Source organism: Cornus florida, unplaced genomic scaffold (genome assembly GCF_030987335.1).
Source record: "Cornus florida cultivar Cherokee Brave unplaced genomic scaffold, ASM3098733v1 CherokeeBrave_3.0.0_Hap2_Chr06, whole genome shotgun sequence".
NCBI classification, from domain to species: domain Eukaryota; kingdom Viridiplantae; phylum Streptophyta; class Magnoliopsida; order Cornales; family Cornaceae; genus Cornus; species Cornus florida.
This window is the reverse complement of record NW_026775576.1, coordinates 73,101,608-73,124,249: the sequence shown is the minus strand read 5'-3', so window position 1 is coordinate 73,124,249 and position 22,642 is coordinate 73,101,608. Positions and strand designations below refer to the sequence as shown.

The window sequence follows — 22,642 nt, the reverse complement described above, 5'->3', positions numbered from 1 at the left end:
CTACAGGCCCATTTATACCCAATCCAAAACCCGTCCAAACTCACCCAATTGCCACCCCAATATATAGCATGATAGGGTTACACTTTGGTCTTTCTACCGGCAAAAGCAGATTCATTTGACGAGTCGAGAGCTGAAACGCGTCGTTGTAATTTGCAACTGAGAGAGAAATGAGGAAATTCGATCCATGGCCCGTTTTCTTCAGGCGAGAGTGGAGCCGTAACTGGCCATTCCTGGTCGGTTTCGCCGTCACCGGTGCTATCGTCACCAAAATGTCTCTTGGCCTCACTGGTTCGTACCCTTCTCTCCATTTTTAGTACTCCATTTTTACTTTGCACGTAGACATCGTCACAATCTGTAATTGAATCTGATCGTTTCTATATTCATACGTTATGCAGAGGAGGATGCGAAGAACTCTCCATTTGTGCAGAGGCACAAGAAGTATGTATCCGATCTACCCTAATTTCACAATTAACATCAAACCCTAGATTTGATTTTTCTGTCTGATTAGAATTTTATTCTGTTTTCAATTTGTTTCAAAAGTTGCATTAAAGTGATGATATATCCCAATCTATTTTGTTTTATGCTCATATGGAATATAGATGATTAATCGGCACTTTATGTTTGCATAAGTATAGAAATATTATTAGGTTTGATTTAGCTCATGTCGGAAAACACATAACAATGTAATTGAAATGATTCACAGAGACATATATATTTATGTATGCATGTAATTACATTTTCGTTTATAAAATATAATTCAATTGAATAACGAAGATGCTATACGTTTTGTTAATTGTGGGTAGTGGACTGATTTGTTTTGCTGTTCCATTCCTTTAGAACTGGTTAATTATGTAATTTTGGACCATGATCCTCTACGTTAAAAGAAATGATATATAAACCAAAGTGTCTGGCCTATTTGATGCACCGAAATGTTTTCAATTATGAGATGGCTTGACATGGTGGGTCCCATGTCTTCATATTACCATCTGATGTTTGAAACCATTTCAGTTCAAGTATAGCACGATTCCTAAGTTAAAAGTTGTCTACACTATCTTAAGTTGAATTTATATGAGAGGGACGCATAGCCTTTTTTCCAGATCTAAGGTTTAGAGAGTTCCACATCACTCACGATAAAACATTAATATAAACAGTGTCGTTTAACCAAAGGCGACATAAAGGAATAGGGAACGCCTCCACGGTTAACTCATACCTTCACTAAACCACCATCGCTGCTTCTGGTCGATGCCACAGTCGTCATCATCATCATCAGTAAATGCTCCAATATAGCTACTGCTTCTTATTATGAACTTCTGCATGAATGCAACAATCTTCTATATGAATATATATGCGTGTATAAATTGCATATATACACATACACACACACACAACATTGCTTTGTTAGTGATGACTTTGAAGGGTTTGATAAGGCGTTGAAGGAAGTTTTTAGATTTGGTGATGGTTGGTGATTAGCCCTCAAATAAATTGAAGAGTTTAGTGTGATGAGAATTTGCAATTCAATCTTCTGGGCGGGGATTCGATAAAAAAGAAGCAGAGGAAGATATTATTAGGCTATTGTTGAGGTGGTACAACGACAGATGAAAGATTTCGTTGGTGTTCCAAATTTGTTTTGGACTTTTTAAATTATTGATGCTTAGAGAGAGAGAGAGAGTAGTTGGTGGTAGTTCGCCGATGTCATTGTTTATCATAAGTCAAAATTTTCTTTATTTCTTTCTTAAATGATGACCTTGCAATGCTCTAAGCCGTAGAGAGGAAGAAAATAAATGTGTCATTCTGAAATAAATTCAACTTACGATAACGTAGACAACTTTCAACATAGAGGATCCTAGTCCCTATTTTTAATGCGTCTTCAATTTTTTTGTATCATATATTGGGTTGTGGTTAATGTTATATGGATGATAATATTAACAACTTGTAAACCTATGCAATAATAGGAGAAATAAAAGGAGAAAAAGAGCAATAATAGGAGGGAAAAAATAGAAGAATAATAGAGGAAAACAAGAAGAAATAAGGGAAGAACTCTGAATATAAATTATCAAAACGTAATAATCTCAATGTATCAAACCTTATTTATATTATACTGAATTAAATCTTAATCAAAACACTAAAATAAAAAAAAACTAAAAATAAGGATATATAAAAAGTCTAAAAAGATAATACTCCTTAATCCCAATGGGTAGTCTTGGATTTTTACATGTATTGTAATAAATCATATTTGTTGGACTTTTTTTATTAATGAATTTCGCATCCAAAAAGAAGTAGTGAAAACTTCAAGTTGTTTTGGTGTGACTGGTTATTGCAATAGGTACTTTCACTGTTCACGTTATTGTGATTAGTGATATCATTCTCAATATTGTAGAGCGGTATGATTGTGCTACTGTATTAGTGAAGTAACTGGGTCTTTGTCTCTTTCTAGTCAATTTGTTGTTTCATCTTTATTTTTTTCCCGAAAGTTCAAGCAAACCCCCCCCACCCAACACACTACACTAGCACATTCGCTATGGTCATTATGGTTTTTTGTCCATTGAAACAGTTTTTGTAATCTCCTCTGAAATTGATAAATATCTTAATATAGAAGTTGTCACCTACTTACTTATTTCAGAAATGTGATTGCTTTGTTTCTATATTTTACTTACACTTAAACAGTCCTTTGACTCTAATTATTCTGGACAACCCTCTTCTCCCAAGATACACCTATACCTAAACTATTCTGTAACAATCCTTACCAGAACCATTAAGAAAAGTGTTAAACCTTGAGAAGTCATGCATCATAATATTTTTTGCATTTGATATCGATTATTACATCAAAATAACTCCTTGATATTGTCCTTGTTTCCTTTTTCCCTTTTCCCTATTCCTAGAATCTCATTGTGTTTACCGTATACAGTGCCATGAAGATGCATGCTGTATTTTGTTTTTTTCTCTTTCATTGGGATTCATGGTATTCTTTCCCTTAATATTGTTCAATGAAAATTAATATTAATAAATGTGATATCGAAAATTAGAGAAAACTTCAAGTTTTTTTGTTGATAGTGTGGCTAGATACTGTAGTAGGTATTGTTCACTGTTCCTCCATACAAAACTTATAAATATTTTCAGGATCTGTACAGTAGAATAATGACTAAAGTTTGTATTATGTGTGGGGTGATTCATGATTTTTCATCAAGGATAAGTGTTGAGACCATATATATTTAGCATAGTTTAGTTGAAATAACAAAGGACACATAACGAGATATTTCATGGTGCATGTAGTTTCTGATGACATAGTAGTATTGGATACTTTCAAAGGAGTCTAGCAATAGAATTGGAAACATGGAGAAATTTGTTAGAAGCGAAAGACTTGAGAAGTAGTAAAAACTAAAACAAAGTAATGTTACCTGGACTCGGGTACATGTATCGGGTACAGGTACTTTATTTACGCATCGGATGTGTCAAAATCTCTAAATAGGACACATGGATCCTGCTAAGTATTCATATTATATAATATTTCTATTTTATTTTCTAGAATAAAGTAATGTTTTTATGTAACACGGTGTTTTGAAGCAATAATATAACACAATTGAATTATTGGATGTGTTTTTTATGTTCATGTGCAACCAAAGTATCAGACGGATCAGACACATCCCATACCTATGTCTGAGTATTGTGTGTCGGACACAAGTACTTCACTTGCTTTTGAAAAGTTCATGTAACATAACTGGGATGGATAATAGGATTGACTAGAAATGATAGGGTGATAGGGTGAATAATCAATTTGTGAGGAATAAATTAGGAGTGACGAATGTTAGTGATAAAATAAGAGAAACCATGCTTATTAGGTGGTTTGGACATATATAATGTAGACTTGTAAACGCACAGTAAGGAAAAAAAAAAAAAAAGATTAATTTGCACAGAAGGTAAGATAAAGAGGCTGACCAAAGACTAACATGGAATGAACTAGTTAGAAATGACTTAAAAATTAAATATTATTGGAGACATGACTTAAAATAGAAAGAAATAATTTATGTTGCCAACCCCATTCACATGGGATAAAAGCAAGACTGATGATGATTATTATTCACTATTCACTGTTCACATTTTAACTATCAAGCTTCATGCTGTTTTATCAGTGAACCGATGAGTTTTTTTTTTTTTTTACTTACATTGTTTTACCATTTTGTTAAAATGGGCAGGTTTATGGTTTTTAGTCTGTTGAAATGGTTTTTATATTCTTTTTTTCAAGTTGCTGAATATCTTAGAAGTTCTGGCTTGCTTTCTTCATTTTTTTTTTGGTTGTTGTTGTTGATAAAGTGCGATTGCTTTACTTCTTTCTTTTACTTAAATCACTGAAAAACCTCAAAGAACCTATATTATATGTGAGAATCCTCTTCTATCAAGCTATACCTATACTAATCTATTCTATGGCAATCCTTTACTATAACCATTAAATAAAGTATTTAATCCCGAGTAATCATGTACTGGACTATTTTGTGCATTTGATATCAACTATTGCATTGAGGTATCTTGTACTTTTAGAATTGGCCTTCTCTGTGTGTGAACAAATGTGCCAACTGATCTTGTGCATGTTCACTTTTTTATCCCTCTTTCTTTAATTTCATGGTGCGCTTTCTTTGGATGAATTGCCATGAAGATGCATGTCGTTTTCTTCCTAACATTGGGTATCTCATGTTGTCTTTAATTGGATATATTGCAATAAAGGCCCAAGTTGGGCGTACGTTCTTTATGGTCTTTGGTAGGATGGAGAGTAAAAGGAAGAAAATGGGGTGGGAAGGTAGTAGGGGAGAGGGAAGTGAGGGAGGGCCTTTCCTTTGGGCCCACCAAATTCTTTCTCCTAGAAGAGGGGGACAAGATGAGGGCCGGAGCTCCCCTTCCTTTTTTAATATGCAGGCTTTCATCCCCTAGTACGCCCTTCCATAATATGCAAGGCAATAATGTTGAAATCACCTGGTGGACAATCCTTCCTTATTTTTCTTCTTACTGAACTAAACAGTCGATAAATGAATAGTGTTTAAATTTTTTGGGACACCTAAAGACAAACTTGTTACAACTTCATTTTAATTTCACATATGTTTTTTGCAGGTGAACTTTTAAATTCCAAAGGCGCTCTGTTGGATTGACACTTGATTCGATGGAAAGCACTGCTGAATTATTTTTCTTGTTTCTTCTTGCCTAGTTTTCCTTTTTCCCAAGTACTAAAAGGAGGATAATGTTTGATATCTGCTATTCTGGAATTTCGATTCAGCTGCGACTGCTTTAAATAAAAATTTTGTTTAAAACACAAGATTAGTTGGATTCATTTGTTATATGCTTGATGGCTTCTTTTTGCATCAAATGATGCCGAATGCTTGAAATTCCCTCAATTAAGTAGGTTACTGCAAGGTCGAGTACGAAGGGAATAAATTCCAGTCACTGTTTTTTTCCTGCAGTTTTGCTGGTTGGTGAATTTCACAACTATCAATGATGTAGTATGGGTAAAATTTCACTTTTTCGAATTTACATACAGAGTTACAGGTGAAATTTCACCATTTCAATAACCAATTTCGCTATTGGTTGAATGATTTGACACATTGAATATTTGCTCATCCCTAGTTTCTTTAGAGCCTAAAGGTTAAGGGTAGAGTTTTCTTGGGACCTTGTGAATCTTTTCTTCTTTCCTCCTTTTTGTGGCTGATTGCAATGTATTTGTTTCTTTCATAACAAATCCTTCCCTCAAATAATTTAGAGAAGATTCCATCACTCAGGCATGAATTATATATATATATATATACACACTATATAAACAATCTCATCCCTAAACAAAGACAAGTTGATCACAATTTTTTATTACCTAATCATTGGGAAAAAGTAAAAAAAAAAGGTTTCTTGTTTTACATTGTTTTGGTTTTGTTTGAGATCAAATATCTAGAAAGGAAATGAATTGCTATGGTTGTGTCATCTAGTCATCCCTCCAATATTGTGTAGTATTTAATGGTTCTCATGCCATGTGAGGGCAAGTTGCAGTAGCATCCAATGGTTCTTGTACGTTATGTCCACTTCAGTCACCATCGTTAGTCGACCACCAAGCATTTGATTGAGGCTGCCAAGGAAGGACGAAATAATTATCGGTAAGAAAAAGGATAAACTTTACGAGAGCTGCTAGTGGCCGTCGGTTTTTTATTTATTTATTTATTTTTTAAGGATTCGATATCATTATATATTTTCGTAAATCAGTTGATTTGGTCGATTTATACTAATATTCATTTTAATTCGTTGCACCGCGACGATACCACGATTGTGAATTATGGTTGCAGGGTTCTAATTGTTTAATTCTATTCATCAAATGAGATAAATTTTAAAATGAAATGGGTATAAATATGCTGTTGAAATTACCTTATCATGTTCCTTGGGTACAAGTTCAATGTATCTTGGATGCATGTTCAATGTATTCACGAACACCTAATCACTCAAAATATCACTCAATTTTGAGTAGTGACTATTGTTGTTTAATGTCTTATTTAAGCATTAGAGGGTACTTTATCATTATTAATTTTGAATTGGGACTATGGTTGTCTAAAATCTTATTTAAGCATTAGAGGGTACTTTGTCAAATAATGACAAAGAAAAAGACATTAAACACAAATTGAGGGGCCCATAGAGTTTATATGAGACAAGAAGAAGCATCAGACAATTTAAAGAAAATTAGTGGCGGACGTAAGAATGTTGTGCCTATGACAAAGAATAAGGGCATGTTTGGTAACTTTTTTGTTATAACTGTAAACAAAATAAATATTTTGTTGTGTAGTATTTTGAATGGTATTTGGAAATATATTTGGTCACAATCATTTGTTGTAATATTTTTTTAAATAAAAATATGAAAACATATCTAATAAAAAGTATTGTAAATTTGAAAAGTATAATGGTTAGTTTAAAAAAGTTATTGAGTTTTTCATAAAAATAAATTTTAGGGTTGATCCTAAAATGGTATTTGGATTGCTACCATTCACTAAATGTTTTAATAATGTGCAAAACAAAATAGTTTTACCAAATATATTAGTACCTGACAAAAACAAAAATACCAAAAAACAAAACCGGTATCAAACATGCCTCAAATGAATCTAATGGTGATTTTTGTTTTCGCTTTTTGTTCTGATCTTAAGATCTCATTGGTACAAATCAATTAATAAGGAACAATTTTTTTAAAATATAACACAAACAATTTTTTTTTTTAATGTAACACACACAATTTTTTTCCCGATAAATAATTCTAATTTCAGTAATTATTGTAGGATCCCACAATGAATAAATGACTAGATGAAGCTTTATAAATTAGTTGTGCCAGTGCCAGTGCCAGTCATGATTTCCATGAATGTCATTTATCAGTTGGTGATTTCAGTATGAAAAATGATAAATATCATGAATTTATTTTTATGAAATGAATTTTGAATGGACGTGGCTTAATTTTAAAAGAAAAGAGTTCTAATAAAAGTACGTTTTAATGTGTATTCACGATTTGCAAAAGAAGAACAAAATTATAATTAAAATTAGGTTTTTATTCATCTTTGTATCAATGAAGATAAGACTGTAAAACACATAAAAGAATAAAAAAAACCAAAATTAAGGTTTTATAACTGTAAAACACACCGTTGAAGAAAAAACTATAATCAAAATTAGGGTTTTATTTTCATCTTTGCATGGATGAAGGTAAAGAAAGTAAACACAAAAGATATAATTAAAATTAAAATTTTATTTTTCTCTTTGCATTGATGTTGTAAGACTTTAAACAAAAAATGATATCATAGTCACATACACTAATAGTGGCCATAACTCAAAAATTTTCAAAGCATTGATCGGGAATTTATCTACTAGGTAGATGATAATTTGTTACAAAACTATCATAATCCCAATAAATTCTAAAAAGGATATCAAACAAAAAATCAAGAAAAATAAAACAAAGTCTTATAAATCTTCACTAAAAGTTTTAATTTTTGTTAACTAGAGAGATAATTTAAGTAATACGTTTGGACACTCAATTAACTCAAATAGCAAAGAAGGTAACAAAAAATAAAAAATAGCAAGTTCAAAACGGAAAATAAGTGGCTCAGGTAAAATTTGAGAAATATGAAATCAAAATTAAGAAAAACGGTGCCATATTTCCTTTCCTGACCCGGGTCATGAATTAAAATTCATGATATGTATCCCTGCTTAGTCCCAGTATATTTCACACGAAAGGTCATGTTCAAGACAACTATTATAATTTCGTGAATAACTCTAGCAAAATAATTAAAATATTAATAATTAACACATTCAATGGTCAAAAACTAGGGTTACAATTTCGTGAATAACTTTGAGAAAGTATTTACCTAAAAAACTTTGACAAAGTAGCAAAGTAACAGGTAACAATCATGATTGTCATTTTCTTTACGGTGATTCCAATGAATGTTACGTGAAATCAATCACATTAAACGGTTCAGAAACAGTAACCATAATTTTGTGAATAATTATAACAATACTAACAATTAAACTTAATTAGTCGTGTCATTGACAGTCATAATTTTCATTTTTTTGTTGGTGATTTCAATGCATTTCACGTGAATTTCATCACATTTAACGGTGATGTACAGTTTATCCTATACATTGCTTGACCATTCAAAAAAAAAAAAAAAAAAACGGTTACACTGTGGTAAATAACTCTAATGAAAGTACTTCTAGCGAAATAATTAAAATACTATAATATATTTTAGAAATAAACTCCTAATAAAATAAAATTATATAAATATTTTTGAAGATAGACTTGACTAAATAGTAGAATGCACTCCGTGCAGCCCTAGAAGTATGGTGTCATTTTCATCCACAAGTGATTTTTTATAGTACTTGTTTTAATATATATATTTATTGGATTAATTTGACCGACACGATTTTAAGTTTTGTTAAATATTATTTTAAAATTTCTTTTAAAAAATATTATCATCCATACCTCAAATCACTTTTCCATCACAAACACTGTCAAAATTGGTGTGCAATGACATTTTTACCCTTTTTTATTTTATTTTATTTTATGTCTTTTAATTTAAAACCTTATAATTGTAAAAAGACAAAATTACCCCATCCTCACCCTCAGTTTCAATCACACATTCTCTCTTCCAAGCCGGCACGGCCACCCCCATCACCACACCATCATTGCTAGAGTCGACCTTTTAACTAATCTACCTCTTCTTTCTTCTCCACTGCCAAATTCACTTGTGTTACCCTTCATCGCCAATGATTTTTTTTTTTTTTTTTTATAATTATAATTATTATTATTTCAATAAACGGTTCTTTTGGTTCCTTTTCCTTTCCTTTGAAGGATTTGGAAAGAAAAGGAAAAATGGAGAAAACTTGGAAGGTTACACATAAAGTTTCCTTGTTTGTTGAATGTAAAACACGTAATTAGTGAGAAAAATAGAGTCCTATACATAAATATATTCGTGTATATATACACACATATACATATGCGTATGGTGTTTTTCTGGCTTGTCGATGGAAATTCCTAGAAATTTTAATTCGTCATCGCAGCTTTGGTCATTGCTTTTGGATTACTTCACCTAATGAAGAACACAGCATCAAATTACCACCAACTTTATTAACCAAACCCAAATTTGTTCAAACCCTAATCTTCTCTCTTCATCAATTGAATTCACAAGCCCTAATTTTTCATTCAGAATGTTCTATTCTTTACAACATCAGCACACGCCAGACTTCGACCTCCCAAAAATCCAACAAGAACAATCAGAAAGAGAATGAGATGCTCTGTTTCCCTTTTCAACTATTCCCTAACTACAATTATTCCACCTCCAGACACAACAATCCATCAGAAACAAATCACACCACTTGTTCTTAGTAAATCGACGTCGTTAATGTGTGTGCATCCATCGGAGATTTGGTGGTGGATAGGTGGAGATCATGGTGGTGGTGCCTCTGTTAGTTGTTGGGTGTGGTGGTGGTTACTACAGGTGATTTTGGGGTGAGGTGGCAGTGGCGGTTATGGGATATTGCCACCGTGGTGGTGCTGGGCGGCTACCAGTTGCAGTGGTGGTGATGTAAGAGGTGGTTGCTGAATTAACGACACACCTCAAATACATATATATATATATATATATATACACACACATATTATATACACACATATTATATACATACTCATATATATATATATATATATGATTGTAAATTTGTAAAATATTTAGGGATAGTTTAGGTTTTTAGTATGTTTCTTTTAAATTAAAAAATTAATTTTTTTTGACAAAGTCAAAAAAATATTTAAGTCATCTTATATAACGTCAAATGTCTAAAAATAATCGTTAAAGTGTTAGTGAAAAATAAAATAAATATTAAAAAATAATAATTTTCAAAAATTATTTGAAAGTGGTATTGCCAAACTTAAAGCCACGTTAGTAAAATTAACCCATATATTTTTTTTCAAACTCTTTTTAATAAAACCATTAAAAAAATAAAAAAACACTGTAATTCCACATCAACTTGACTGATGGACTACAAAATTTGATTTAGAGAGCAGCCAAAAAAGTTCCCACATCATTTTCAACACGTCACGTCACAATAAATCATTTTTCGAAAAGTCACGACACAATTATTAGGCGCTGAGTCATTTATCTGGCACTCTTGTTCCAGTGTTCCGCAAAACACCAGATTTAAACTCCAAAAGGCTCTGAAGTCTGAACCAACTTAGGTTTGTTTTTACACGTGCTTATTTCTACGCCACTGGAGACGCTGACGTGTAATGACGTGGCTGTGGACCCCACGCAAAAGCCGACAACCTCCCCAGAACCAACCCCTGATATTGTATTATACCTATAAGAGAGAGAGGTCCAGCTAAAAGCTAGCCTGGACATTGCCGGGAAATCGAAACCCTCCGGCGATATTCAGCCGGGTCTTTTGAAACCGAAAGATCCTAATTGAGTTCTTCTTTCAGTCATTATATGGTTTCGGTTTCGAACATGGGTATCCCTTGGGACGACGTCGTCATGATCCAGTCTGGCAAGAATTCCGGCGACCCTTGCGTCGTGACGGTGAACTGCCTCGACAAGGCTGGGCTCGGGTGCGATGTCTGCCGAGTCGTGCTCGAATTCGGACTCTGCATTACCCGAGGAGGTAAGCAATTTTGGGTTCTAATCTCAGATTCGTTTGGTTTCAGTGTCTGGTTTGTTATTAGATAGATTTTAACATCTTATCGTTTTGTTAATGGAATTAAATGAGATTTCAAGAAATTATTGAATGTGGGATCTTCATTTTTTTCATTTGTTTTATATATATTAGGAGTATGAAAAGGAAGAAAATATGGAATTTATGGACAATTATGATGGGATTCAATAAATTTGGTTGATTGGTGTTAATTTTCTAATGCTAAAGAGGAATTGGGATTTTGAATCTTATTTATGTATTGGATAATCATTTGTGTTGAATGATAAATTCAACAATTTTAGGTTCTTAGATGATGGAGTTATTGACTAAATATTAAGCATATTGACAGATTCTTAATGCTGTTAATGAGGCTAAACAGGTACAAGGTTTGAGCTGTTTAATGTTTCGGGTTTGTATATGGCTTTCCTTGTGACGTCCCAGATCTCTCCGGAGTAAGGAGAGTGTGTAAAGCGGATAATATCTACACAAGGGGCGGGTCATGACATTCCCAATCCTCTTCCCTTTTTTTTTTCTCTCTAAGCTAGCTTGAAATTTGCAGGGTATTGCTTCTGTAGAATATTTGAAGTGCTTTTTAAATTTATTTATTTTTTTAAAAAAAATTTCTTGCTTTCACTTGCAATGAAATCAACAAACCAACATACCACCTGTACTTTCCATTATCCGAACTCGGCAACAATGCCAACAATGTCAGTCCACCATCATCACTAGAAATGTTAATGCACAATTATAAGAAACTCAACTGCCTCTTTGATCATCATTAATTCCTCCGATGCTACCAAGTACGAGCAACTTTACATTCTCATCTGTTTATTCTGGTGGAGCACCTTTGATCAATTTTGTGATTTATTATGTTTTTCCCTTTTCATAGGAAGTATATATATATTTTCTTAATAATTTTTTAATGCAGATTTTTCTACGGATGGAAAATGGTGTTACATAGTATTGTGGGTTGTTCCACATCCAAGCTCACTGAGAGTTGATTGGGATAGATTTAAAAACCGGCTTCAGTCTTCATGTCCTTCATGTTTGGTTTCATACTACTTGAATCAGCAGTCAAATGTTCCCCCACCTTCCCCAATATACATGTTCACAGTGTTTTGCGTGGACCGGAAAGGATTATTACATGGTGATTTGAAATCATTACTTCTTGTTCTATGTTAATATAATTTTCTCCTAAAATGTCTGATGTTGTTGTGCCTTTTTTTTAGATGTTACTAAAGTCCTTAGTGAGCTTGACCTTACAATTCAAAGAGTAAAAGTGATGACAACACCAGATGGCAGAGTATTGGACCTCTTCTTCATTACAGATGGCATGTGAGTCTTTCTATTGGATAATTTGTAAAATTAACATCAATAGGCATCGGCATCCAACGAACTAAGCTTCCACTCAAAAAAAAGTATGCATATTATGCTGTTTCCGTTCTTCAAACTGCTTTGTTGCGTTATTGTGACGTATAAGTAGCATCACTAGCATCGGTAGTTCGTCTTTAAAAAAAAATTCAATATTATCGTTTTTACGTTATATCAAAATTTATTTCTATGCTGTGTCACTAAACTTATAAAAAATAGGTATAATTTTTGTGTTCAATTATCATTAGTTAATATATAATTCATATCTAATAAACCATGTACTCTCACAACCATTAAGAGTGGTTTAGTGTCTAGACTCTTGTATGGTTTGAGTTTTAAACTTGAATGTAATTTATGTATATTTCGAGATTTTTGTTTTCTCCTCGTGTTTTGTGAGTGTGAGAGTGTGAGGAAATCATAGGAGTAGCACTCACTCTACAACTTGTTGAGTACAAATGGAACCACTACCATCATCCTCTTTGATGGACGGGTAGGATGCATTAGAGTCAACAGTTAGGATTTACTTTCTTTACATAGTCTCTACTCTTCTCTAAATTCTTTCCAACTCTACAAAATCCTACAACATTCTAGAATCCTCCAACGGTCCACACAACTTTGAAAGCTCCAGAACCTAATTCTCTACCCTTGCCAAGCAGATGCCAAGTCCTCCTCAGCGCTCGCGTGTCGCCTCCGTGCTACCTCTTTTGGCAGGGGGTTACAATAAGCTCTGCATAAGAACATAATTTGACCTTCACTGACTTAGTTGATGAGATTCTTATATTGACTTTAAGAGCGAATCCCTGATATGTTGTCCAATTGACATGCTTCTGCTCTTTTCTTCTGAACTTTGTCCATGTTTGCTCATGTAGTAGTTTTAAAAATAAAACTTGTTTTCCCATGTCATTGTTTTTATGGATATGCTTTTTGGTTGGCTGGTGGAAAACAAAATTTACACAATACAGAATCATATGGGGGAGTGAATTTTAGTAATTGAGTCTTAATCTTTATTATTTGGTATTGAATCTTTCAGGGACCTATTACACACACAGAAGAGACGAGATGACACATGCGAACATCTAAGTGTTGTATTGGGCGAGTGTTGTATCAGCTGTGAAATTCAGTTGGCGGGGCCTGAATACGGAAGTCAGCAGGAATTCTCTTCTCTTTCACCTGCAGTTGCTGAAGAATTATTCAGCTGTGAGATGTCAAACAAGGAAGCTCATCCACAAGCCATCAGCCCCGCTAAGTCTAATGTTAAGAAGACTACTATTAAAGTAGATAATATTTTGAGCCAAGCACATACCTTGCTTCAAATTCAGTGTGCTGATCAAAAGTGCCTCTTTTACGATGTTATGAGGACTTCAAAGGACTGCAATATTCAGGTATCTCATTAAGAGTTATTTGTAATTCAACTCTAGCGGGGTATAGGAGTTTCCATATTCTTAAAGCTGAATCCATATTGAAATAGAATCGACTGCACACGTCTTCCCCTTTTCGCAAGTGTCTGAACTATATGGATCTAAAGTTACTATTTGCCTGATCCAAAGCACTTCACTTTTCATTTTGTTAATCTTGCTCAATTTGTCATTATTAATTTGGACTGGCAGTTAGAATTAAGTTTATTGGGTGGCTTTGATCACCTGATTGGGTAAATTTTATCCTACGAATTCTTGTGTTTAGGACCACCTCTTTTGCGTGTCATCATCATCATCCTTGCCTTAAATCCCACATGAATGGAGTCGGCCACAAGAATTATCTTTTTTTCATTCTTTTCTATTACAAGCCAGCTCTCCTATAATATTTAATTTTTTAAATTTCTAATCATTTCATTTTAACATCAGTCACACACTCTGTCTTTTACTGTCTATGCAAATTAAACTTTCTCTTCGTATCGGTGCATCTCTAAGTCAGTCCTCTCTAATCTTGTCACTCATAGGCGCCACACCTAAGTTTTCCCCTACATTTTGGTTTGCAACCCTATCTCTTCTAATCACTCCTATCATCCACCTTAAAATCCTCATTTCTACTACATCTCTGCCTTTATTCTAACATTATATAATAGGCCACATCAATCTATGCTTGCAACTGTTAGTTTGCCAATGCATGGTTCTGTTCTTGTTTCTCATATAGATTGCTTATGGAAGATTTTCTCCAAGTGTGAAAGGCTACCGGAATATCGACTTACTCGTTCAGCAAACGGATGGGAAAAAGATTGTAGATCCCGAGAAGCAGGATGCTCTATGTTCTCGTCTGAAGGAGGAAATTCTTCATCCATTGCGAATTACTATTACCAACCGTGGCCCCGACACCGAACTCTTGGTTGCCAATCCAGTTGAGTTATGTGGACAGGGAAGACCTCGTGTTTTTTATGATGTTACATCCGCTTTAAAGATGCTTGGGATATGCGTCTTTTCGGTAAGAAATACTCAGCACATTCTATCATCATCATTATTTTGAAATATGATATTCTGTGTACTTATAAGATAAGGGCTTGCTCGAGATACTACCACTTGGCTCCCCCATCACATTGCCAGAATTAGACATTGAAATTTCATATATTTTCTTCCAGGCCTGTCGTTTTTCTTATACACACAGACACACACACACACACATATATATGTATTGGTGTGTGATTAAACTCGGTCTTCCACTGGTCTACAGGCTGAGATTGGAAGACAATCAACATGTGATCGTCAATGGGAAGTATATAAATTTCTTTTGGATGAAAGCCCACAATTCCCATTGGCAAGCAGTAGAGCTAGAAGTGAGATTGTGGACAGAGTAAGGCGAACTCTGATGGGCTGGTAGGCTGCTCCATTACTGAATTTGGACATCCACGAAGAGAGATTTTGTCTCAGAAATGTCTCCGCGAGCTTTCAACTATGGTTGTGCAAATCGACTGTATTTGCATTCAAGTACATCCATTCCAGCTTGCTGTGAAAACAAATCAGCGTCACAGTGGCAAAGCGGATCGGCGGCTATAAACCGCAGCGCTTGGCAAAGGAAACCATCAACCTTTCAAGATTTTTGGTTTCTAAGATCTATATATGAAACATTTTGTATTTCCTTGTTTTTTTCAGTCACATGCTTACTACTTTTTGTTGTAGTTCTAGCTTTGCAGCGCTACTGAAGTAGTAGCATGGAAAATATTTTCTTCAATTCCTTGTCCGCCTTGTGCACTGTATGTTCTCCTTTGTTGGTTGATATTGGTTATTTCCTTTGTCAAATATCTAGGGTAGCATTGCACAAGTGACTGTTCTCGGGATTCGAACTCATGTTCTCACATTTAACAATACAAGCATTTTACCTGCGAGGTTGAAAAGATCGGATTGGATAGTGGAGAGTTGCACAAGTTGCTGTCCTAAAGCTGCAAGGCCTTCCTACAATCCAAGTTCGCTAGCTAGTGTTCTCCTTTGTTGGTTAATATTGGTTATTTCCATTGTCAAAACATCTAGGGTGGCATTGCACAAGTGACTGTAACTCACGTTCTCACCGTTGACAATCAAAACATTTTACCTGCTAGGTTGAAAAGACCGACATGGATGGTGGAGAGGCACGTAATCTGCTGTCCTAAAGCTGCAAGGTCTTCCTACAATCCAAGTTTGCTAGCTAGCGGTCTTCTTTGAGCACGTTTACGGTGACAAGTGTGCATTGTTCTTGTGTCTAAGTTGCCAAAAGACTATATAAAATATGAAATGTAGTACTTGAAGAGAGTAAGGAACTTAACGGGAGAGATTTTGGAGGGAAAAAAATTCTTAGTAGGAAACGGTTTAACGGCTGAAAAAAATGAGGGTGCATCTTTTGTGGTGGCCAATCATAATTCAACTCACAGCTTTAACTCCTTTTATCATTCGAGTTGGTTTTTAATTCAAAATTTCAATTTCCAGATATTCTGAGTTTTGTCTATATTATTATTATTACTACTACTACTACTAATGTCTCCTAATTTCAATATATTTTTTTTTTCTTTTTTTTTTTTTGTTAAAACCAACTTTTGAAGTAATTAGTTTTACTTTGTCTTCCTTTCTAAATGAGGAAGGAGGACTAAATTTTTTTTGGGTAAGAAATTATCATGCTAATTAAATTTGCTGTCTTTCTAGACAAGGCAATTCTTTTTCTCTTGGTGTGAATGTAACCTGTCCCGATTCTGCTTGTTGATGTGGCTCAATAACAAATATATATATTATCTTTAATTATAAAATCATATTTATTTTTTTAAAAAAATTAGAGTACGTACTGGAGAACTTAATTATTATTTTTCAATTTTTTCTAAATTTATAATTAAATATGATGTCTCCATTTATTTACAATTCCCATGGAATTGAGTACATCCCTATGCGAAAGACTTAAATATTATCCAAATAGTACAAGATTAAAAAAAAAAATTCTCAGATTCTTTATGTTACTCAGCATTACCAATTTTTTGTAAAACTTTCTTTCCAATTGGTCACTTTTTGTTTTACACATAAGGCATAATTTTAAATAATAGATCCCACAAAAAAAGTATATAAAAAAATAAAAATAAAAATAAAAATCACATAAAGCACATTATGCTTTGTGTCATGATAATACCTTAATCATACTTTGAATTAAAGAATTTTTAATCCACGTCCACTTTAAAAGAAATAAAGATAGAATTAGTGAATTATTTCTCATAAATGGAGAGAATATTTTTCATGTTTTGCCATCATCATAAATGGAATCACATGAACTCATTCAATGGCTAGGCCGCAAACACGGCGTCGTATGCCCAAAATTGCTCTCCTTGATTTTGTCAAATTTGAGAAGAACCCATTTAGGATCTCTAATCTCTCTCTCCTCCCGGGAAAAAAAAAAAAAAAAAAAAATCTCTCTCTTCCGAACCCAACCCCCCCCCACACATAATCTAGGGTTTCATTCTTCATGCGTTCACTTCTTGTCCAGCCAAAATTTGAACAAGCGAGAATACACTTTACATTGTCCATACCATCACACGATCAGGTACCATTCGAATCTTGTATTATAGTTTGATTTTGAACTTTTTTTTATTCCATACTGATTGGCTTATTATGATGGGTTCATCAGATTCAAGGCGTTGCCTTTTTAAATTCCATTTTGTTGATGCATGTTTGGTTGTCCCAAGAAATTGAATGCCATCATTGTAATTCATGTAACAGTTGAAGAATCTCATATTCATTATCTAAATTGCGTTGTAATTTATTGGATGGTTTTACATTTATAGTGTTTGATGTTCTTGGTTTGATTGGAATCTTGATTTTCTGGTATTATAAGGTGTCAGTTGAGAAATGTTTAAGAGTTGATTGTGTAGGATTGATTTCTACGTAATTGGAAGATGTGGGTTGTTTGAAATTGTCGTTTTTCAACAATCATCTGTAGTTTAAGGTTTGAATCATTGGTTTACAGTATGTTTGAGATTAGGGTTATTTGTCGACCATAACGGGGCATTTTCATCCGTTTGTTACTGTTTCTGAGCTTTCCAACAGTCAATTCATATTTGGTGGTGTTCTACACAATTGGTGTTCGGGTTTGTAGTTTTGTTTAAATTTATTTTACTGTCAGCTGCAAATGATACAAGCATGATTGCTTGATGTTTGTTCTGTTATTATTAAATTGTTTTTTTTATTATTATTTTCTTCTTATTAGTGTGTGTGATTTTCTAGATGAGTTTAAGGTTGTGTTGATTCAGAGTTGGTAAATTCTGGATATTCAAGTGATTAAAGATGAATACATGTTCATTTTTCAGTGATTCGGATTTTGTGGTGACATGGACAGGGGAGCTTTTAATGATGTTTCGTTGCTGACTTCCAGAGCCCTCGGTGGTGGTCTCGAATCGTTGTTTTTCTCATACTTCTGAGAAATTTACGACGCAGCGATCGATATGACTCCCGATAGAAGCAGAAGCCCTCCACGAGCCAAGAGATTCCGTAGTAATGAACGTGCATCTTACCGTGATGCACCTTATCAGAGAGATCGACGCATGTACAGGTGTGTTTTGTTGCTCTTTTCAGGAAAAATAATTTTTTTTGTCTACTTGTACATAAATTTATCTAATAGTGTGATAATCATATTAGTTGCAGCATGATTCTTGTTTATAGAGTTCTGTAAAATATACTCTGGTTATTTGCAACAACACCATTCTCTTTATATTTATTAGCTACCCGGTTTCCTTCTTTTTCCTAAGTTATTCTTTTTGCTTGCTTTGTACTTTTGTAGTACAACTTCTGTTTAATTGTTTTTGGTTTACAAAGTGAGACTGGTGATTTAATTGATTTCAGTTTACAAAATGAGAATTGCAATTATAATGCATTAGATGGGTTCATGGCAATATTTATAGTGGCAACAAAGGACATAACAGACCAGATAACATTTTCTTTCTCGTCATATCAGTTTTATTTCTGGTTGAGAGTGAATGTGCTCGTAATTTGCAAATTCATTTTTTGTGAGCTTTCCAGCTGCGCTGGAGTGGCCATTTGTGCGTTCTACTGTGCTACTTGACATATTATATCATACAAAAAAGTGACCAGAAAAGTGAGTTACTTAAGGATTCAACTTCTGACCTGTTGTAAGGAAGTGTGAGTATAAACTCCTGGGCCACCTTTTGTTTGTGATAAACTTTTTTGAATTTATTTATTTAATTTTTATAATATTTGAATACATCAAGTCAATAATAAATAAATATATTTGTACATATATTTACATAGACACTCCATAATCAAACATAGACAGAAAATGATATATAATATATATGTTTATGATCATGTACCATGTGAGATGAGTATGTAAATGGACAATACTCTCACACTCCTGCTTTGTGTTTTAGGTCAAGGCCTCTCGCATTTTCTGTCAGTGCTAAGTTTTTTCTAAACTAAAAATATGCCAGCAACCTTCATTTCCTTGTGAATTGTGATTATAAGAGTTACTATCGATAAATTTTAAGTTTGATTGTCTGCCATTGCTGCTAGTGTAGTAGTGGAACGTATGTGTCAAACTTGTAATTGACAATCTTAAATGCTTAGGCATATGCCCGGGTTGTTGTAAGGTTCTTAGGTTTTGTATTTTTTATATGAAGGCATTACACAGACTCCTAATAATTGTGAAAGGGGGGTAACAGCACTCAAATATCCTTACTTGGCTGCTTAAATTGAAATCTGTCTAAATTCATTAGTTTGACTTTCAAACTGGGGTTTTGACCAGATTTTGAAGCTGTGGATATCGGATGAGTATTTTGGAGGGAAAAGAAAGAAAAGAATTCTCCTTCTGTTGGGAGTACATACCGGAAGCTACTGATTACAGAAAATGCGGCGATCTTCTTCTTTTTTTTTTTTTTTTTTTTTTTTCTCTCGCTTAAATTGAACCAGTTTATACAAACTTCATTGAGCACAAGAGTTATGAATAAAAAAGGAAGGCTTTAGGATACTTCCAAAGACTATATGGAATTACATCTAGGCAGCATAAATCATGATATCTTTATTGTATTGCCATTGGTAAGCTATTATTCTCGGTCCAATATTAATGGACCTCGATATTAAAATTGAATAACTATATAGTTGAACTCACTTTATTACACCCGACAGTGTGAGCTTTTATTGTGTACCAAGAATTGCCTCTCTATGGTAGTCCCAATCTGAAGCATTATTCAGGCTAGCTTGCCTTTGTTGATGTCATTTCGGGTCATCAATTTTATTGATTCTTGTCTTCTACTTCCACCTTTGCCTTTTTCAGCTAACATATAGTTTTAAACTATCTAATTTCATTTGATTTGTTGATTCCTTATATTTGATTTTTTTATTTTTTTGTCAATAGTTGGTTTTTTCCTTTACATTTAGTATCTCTTAACATTTATCTTTGGGTTTATCCATACTTTTCAACTCCAGGCAAGATTATCTTTGCAATAAATGCAAACGACCAGGGCACTTTGCCAGAGATTGTCCAAATGTGACCGTGTGCAACAACTGCGGACTTCCTGGGTAAGATGAATATAATTTCATTCTGGAATCATCTCGCATTTATTACTGAATTAAAGCGTCTAAGAAATAATGTGACAATACTCCAGAACGCATATCCACAACGATGGAATTGAAATGAAACTGAACTTTAAGATTCAATCATCAATTAGTCTATTTGATCCATTTTGACTTGTCTTGCATTGAACTGCTTTGGTAGTTGGCCTGATTAGCAGTTCTTTATGTTGTTGTAAACAGCTTCACTCGTCATGGAAAATTGCAAATATAAGATAATTTCCTGGCTCCCAAAGAGCAAAGAGTGGCCTTGGGCTCAGATGTACCTGATGCTTTAATGATCTGATCTTTTGATTAGTCTTTTATGTTTTGTTTTCAGTCACATTGCTGCTGAGTGCACATCAACAACCATGTGTTGGAACTGTAAGGAGCCAGGACACCTTGCGAACCAATGTAAAAATGATCCAGTCTGTCATATGTGTGGTAGGATGGGTCACCTGGCTCGTGATTGCTTCAACCCGAGTCTACCCGCTCACGATGCAAGGCTCTGCAACAACTGCTACAAGCCAGGCCATATTGCTGTTGACTGCACCAATGAGAAGGCCTGCAACAACTGCCGTAAGACCGGTCACCTTGCCCGTGACTGTCCCAATGATCCTGTCTGCAACATCTGCAATATATCAGGGCATGTGGCCCGTCAATGTCCAAAGTCAAGCCTGCCACCACCGGATATAGTAGGTGGCCCTTTCCGTGACACGCCTTGCCGCAATTGTGGCTTTCAAGGCCATTCAACTCGTGACTGTGTCGCCATTGTCATCTGCAACAACTGTGGTGGGAGGGGCCACCAAGACTTCCATTGCCCTTCTGTCCGAATGTTTGACCGTGACTTTCGTAGGTGTTGACTTTGCTACTGGTTGGATTTATTAGGAGGAACCACCTGAAAATTTTCTATTACGGATTCGTTGATTTTTAGCAAGAGTTTTTTTGTTTTCGTTTTTTTTGGGTGGAATTTGGAATGTTTGGAGGCTTGTGTGGGCACGCTTTTCAGCAAGTTGGTGTAGCAATCTTTTCTTTGGAATGATGATCTTGTTCTTGTTTTTCTTCTAACATAATTGATTTGCAACCTTATGCAGTTGCTACTTTGATCTATTGTCTATGATCAATGAAATTAATCACTTTGTATATATATATATATATATATTGATAAATAGATGTTGAAATCCTCAGGATTGTGTGTGATATCAGTTGGTTAGCCTTAGTCACACGTTTCAAAATATGTATCTTTTTTAAAATTTAAGTTCACGAGGAAACATGAACTTAATCTATGTCTTAATTTGTAAATTTAAAAATAATGATGCCAAAATTAGAAATTGTTGATTTATGGAGTATTATTTTTTTCTCTCTCAAATTTTTAAGAAAATTAAAGAAAGTTTCAATATTTCTAAAATTGACTAAAACACTTATATTGCGACAATTTTTGTAAGATTTGTGAAAAGTAGAATGAATCATTTAAGACTTGTTTTAATCCAATGGTATTGAGTAATTGATGATTTTATTGAAGGAAAAGAATGGCTCCTTATAATTTCTTTTAAAGGCAATTTTTATTATTGTACTGTTTTTGTTAAATTTCTTCCCAACTATATTCTTATTTTCGCACTAATTGATGACAATTACATCATGAATTTTAATTTGCATCCCTATTATTATTTTTTTTAAAAGATAAATGGGCTCCTAATCTGATGCCAAATCTCCGTGTAAATATTATTTTTACACATTGTAATTTAAAAAGTATTTAGATATGATATCCCTGCTCAACAAATTTACTCCTACACACAGACTCATTCAGACAGGTCCAGAGTTATAGGAAATTCTTTACAACTGCAAATTAAAAGTAGTTGATGAAACATTGTATTGGGATTCTGAAATATTGAATCTTTAACATACATTTGCTCCTTCATCACTAGTTCTTCTTGTTATCCATATCATGTGAATTTTGGGTCTTAAAGTTTTTTAAGGATAGAAATGTTGTCGATTTTGAGGATGTGATGGTTGCATAATACACTAATATTTCAGTCAAATTTGATCAATATAATATACTATTTCTCTTTATAAATAATTTGTTGGTTTAAATGCTCCAAAGA

General features: G+C 33.9%; 3 protein-coding genes across 5 annotated transcripts; all 3 read left to right on the top strand.

Annotated features, from left to right (window-relative positions):
• The first annotated feature begins 51 nt into the window (after window positions 1-51).
• On the top strand, window positions 52-5,299 carry LOC132312034 (ATP synthase small subunit 6, mitochondrial). Its single transcript, XM_059810245.1, has 3 exons — window positions 52-288; window positions 396-438; window positions 5,098-5,299. The coding sequence occupies exons 1-3, from the start codon at window positions 168-170 to the stop codon at window positions 5,099-5,101; spliced, it is 168 nt and encodes a 55-aa protein (XP_059666228.1). The 5' UTR covers window positions 52-167; the 3' UTR covers window positions 5,102-5,299.
• A 5,563-nt stretch (window positions 5,300-10,862) lies between these two features.
• Window positions 10,863-15,702, top strand: LOC132312031 (ACT domain-containing protein ACR9). 2 transcript variants are annotated; one of them, XR_009483161.1, is made up of 6 exons: window positions 10,863-11,142; window positions 12,101-12,319; window positions 12,402-12,507; window positions 13,574-13,925; window positions 14,700-14,958; window positions 15,205-15,344. XR_009483161.1 is itself a non-coding variant. In XM_059810242.1 (6 exons), the coding sequence occupies exons 1-6, from the start codon at window positions 10,971-10,973 to the stop codon at window positions 15,349-15,351; spliced, it is 1,281 nt and encodes a 426-aa protein (XP_059666225.1). In that variant the 5' UTR covers window positions 10,864-10,970; the 3' UTR covers window positions 15,352-15,702. The 2 variants fall into 2 exon arrangements, 1 of the variants encoding a protein (XP_059666225.1); XM_059810242.1 differs by having other exon boundaries at window positions 10,864-11,142; window positions 14,674-14,958; window positions 15,205-15,702.
• Window positions 15,703-15,837: 135 nt separating this feature from the next.
• LOC132312033 (uncharacterized) lies at window positions 15,838-21,648 on the top strand. Of its 2 annotated transcripts, none has more exons than XM_059810244.1 (4): window positions 15,838-17,523; window positions 18,316-18,528; window positions 20,418-20,510; window positions 20,881-21,648. In XM_059810244.1, the coding sequence occupies exons 2-4, from the start codon at window positions 18,422-18,424 to the stop codon at window positions 21,401-21,403; spliced, it is 723 nt and encodes a 240-aa protein (XP_059666227.1). In that variant the 5' UTR covers window positions 15,838-17,523; window positions 18,316-18,421; the 3' UTR covers window positions 21,404-21,648. The 2 variants fall into 2 exon arrangements, with proteins under 2 accessions (XP_059666227.1, XP_059666226.1); XM_059810243.1 differs by having other exon boundaries at window positions 18,287-18,528.
• The last annotated feature ends 994 nt before the right edge of the window (window positions 21,649-22,642 follow it).

Coding starts and splice junctions, on each gene's coding strand:
- LOC132312033 (XM_059810244.1), top strand. CDS start 18,422: ATGACTCCCGATAGAAGCAGAAGCCCTCCACGAGCCAAGAGATTCCGT. Junction 18,529..20,417: donor AGAGATCGACGCATGTACAG/GTGTGTTTTGTT, acceptor TTTCAACTCCAG/GCAAGATTATCTTTGCAATA. Junction 20,511..20,880: donor AACAACTGCGGACTTCCTGG/GTAAGATGAATA, acceptor TTTTGTTTTCAG/TCACATTGCTGCTGAGTGCA.
- LOC132312031 (XM_059810242.1), top strand. CDS start 10,971: ATGGTTTCGGTTTCGAACATGGGTATCCCTTGGGACGACGTCGTCATG. Junction 11,143..12,100: donor ACTCTGCATTACCCGAGGAG/GTAAGCAATTTT, acceptor TTTTTAATGCAG/ATTTTTCTACGGATGGAAAA. Junction 13,926..14,673: donor CAAAGGACTGCAATATTCAG/GTATCTCATTAA, acceptor TTTCTCATATAG/ATTGCTTATGGAAGATTTTC.
- LOC132312034 (XM_059810245.1), top strand. CDS start 168: ATGAGGAAATTCGATCCATGGCCCGTTTTCTTCAGGCGAGAGTGGAGC. Junction 289..395: donor AATGTCTCTTGGCCTCACTG/GTTCGTACCCTT, acceptor TACGTTATGCAG/AGGAGGATGCGAAGAACTCT.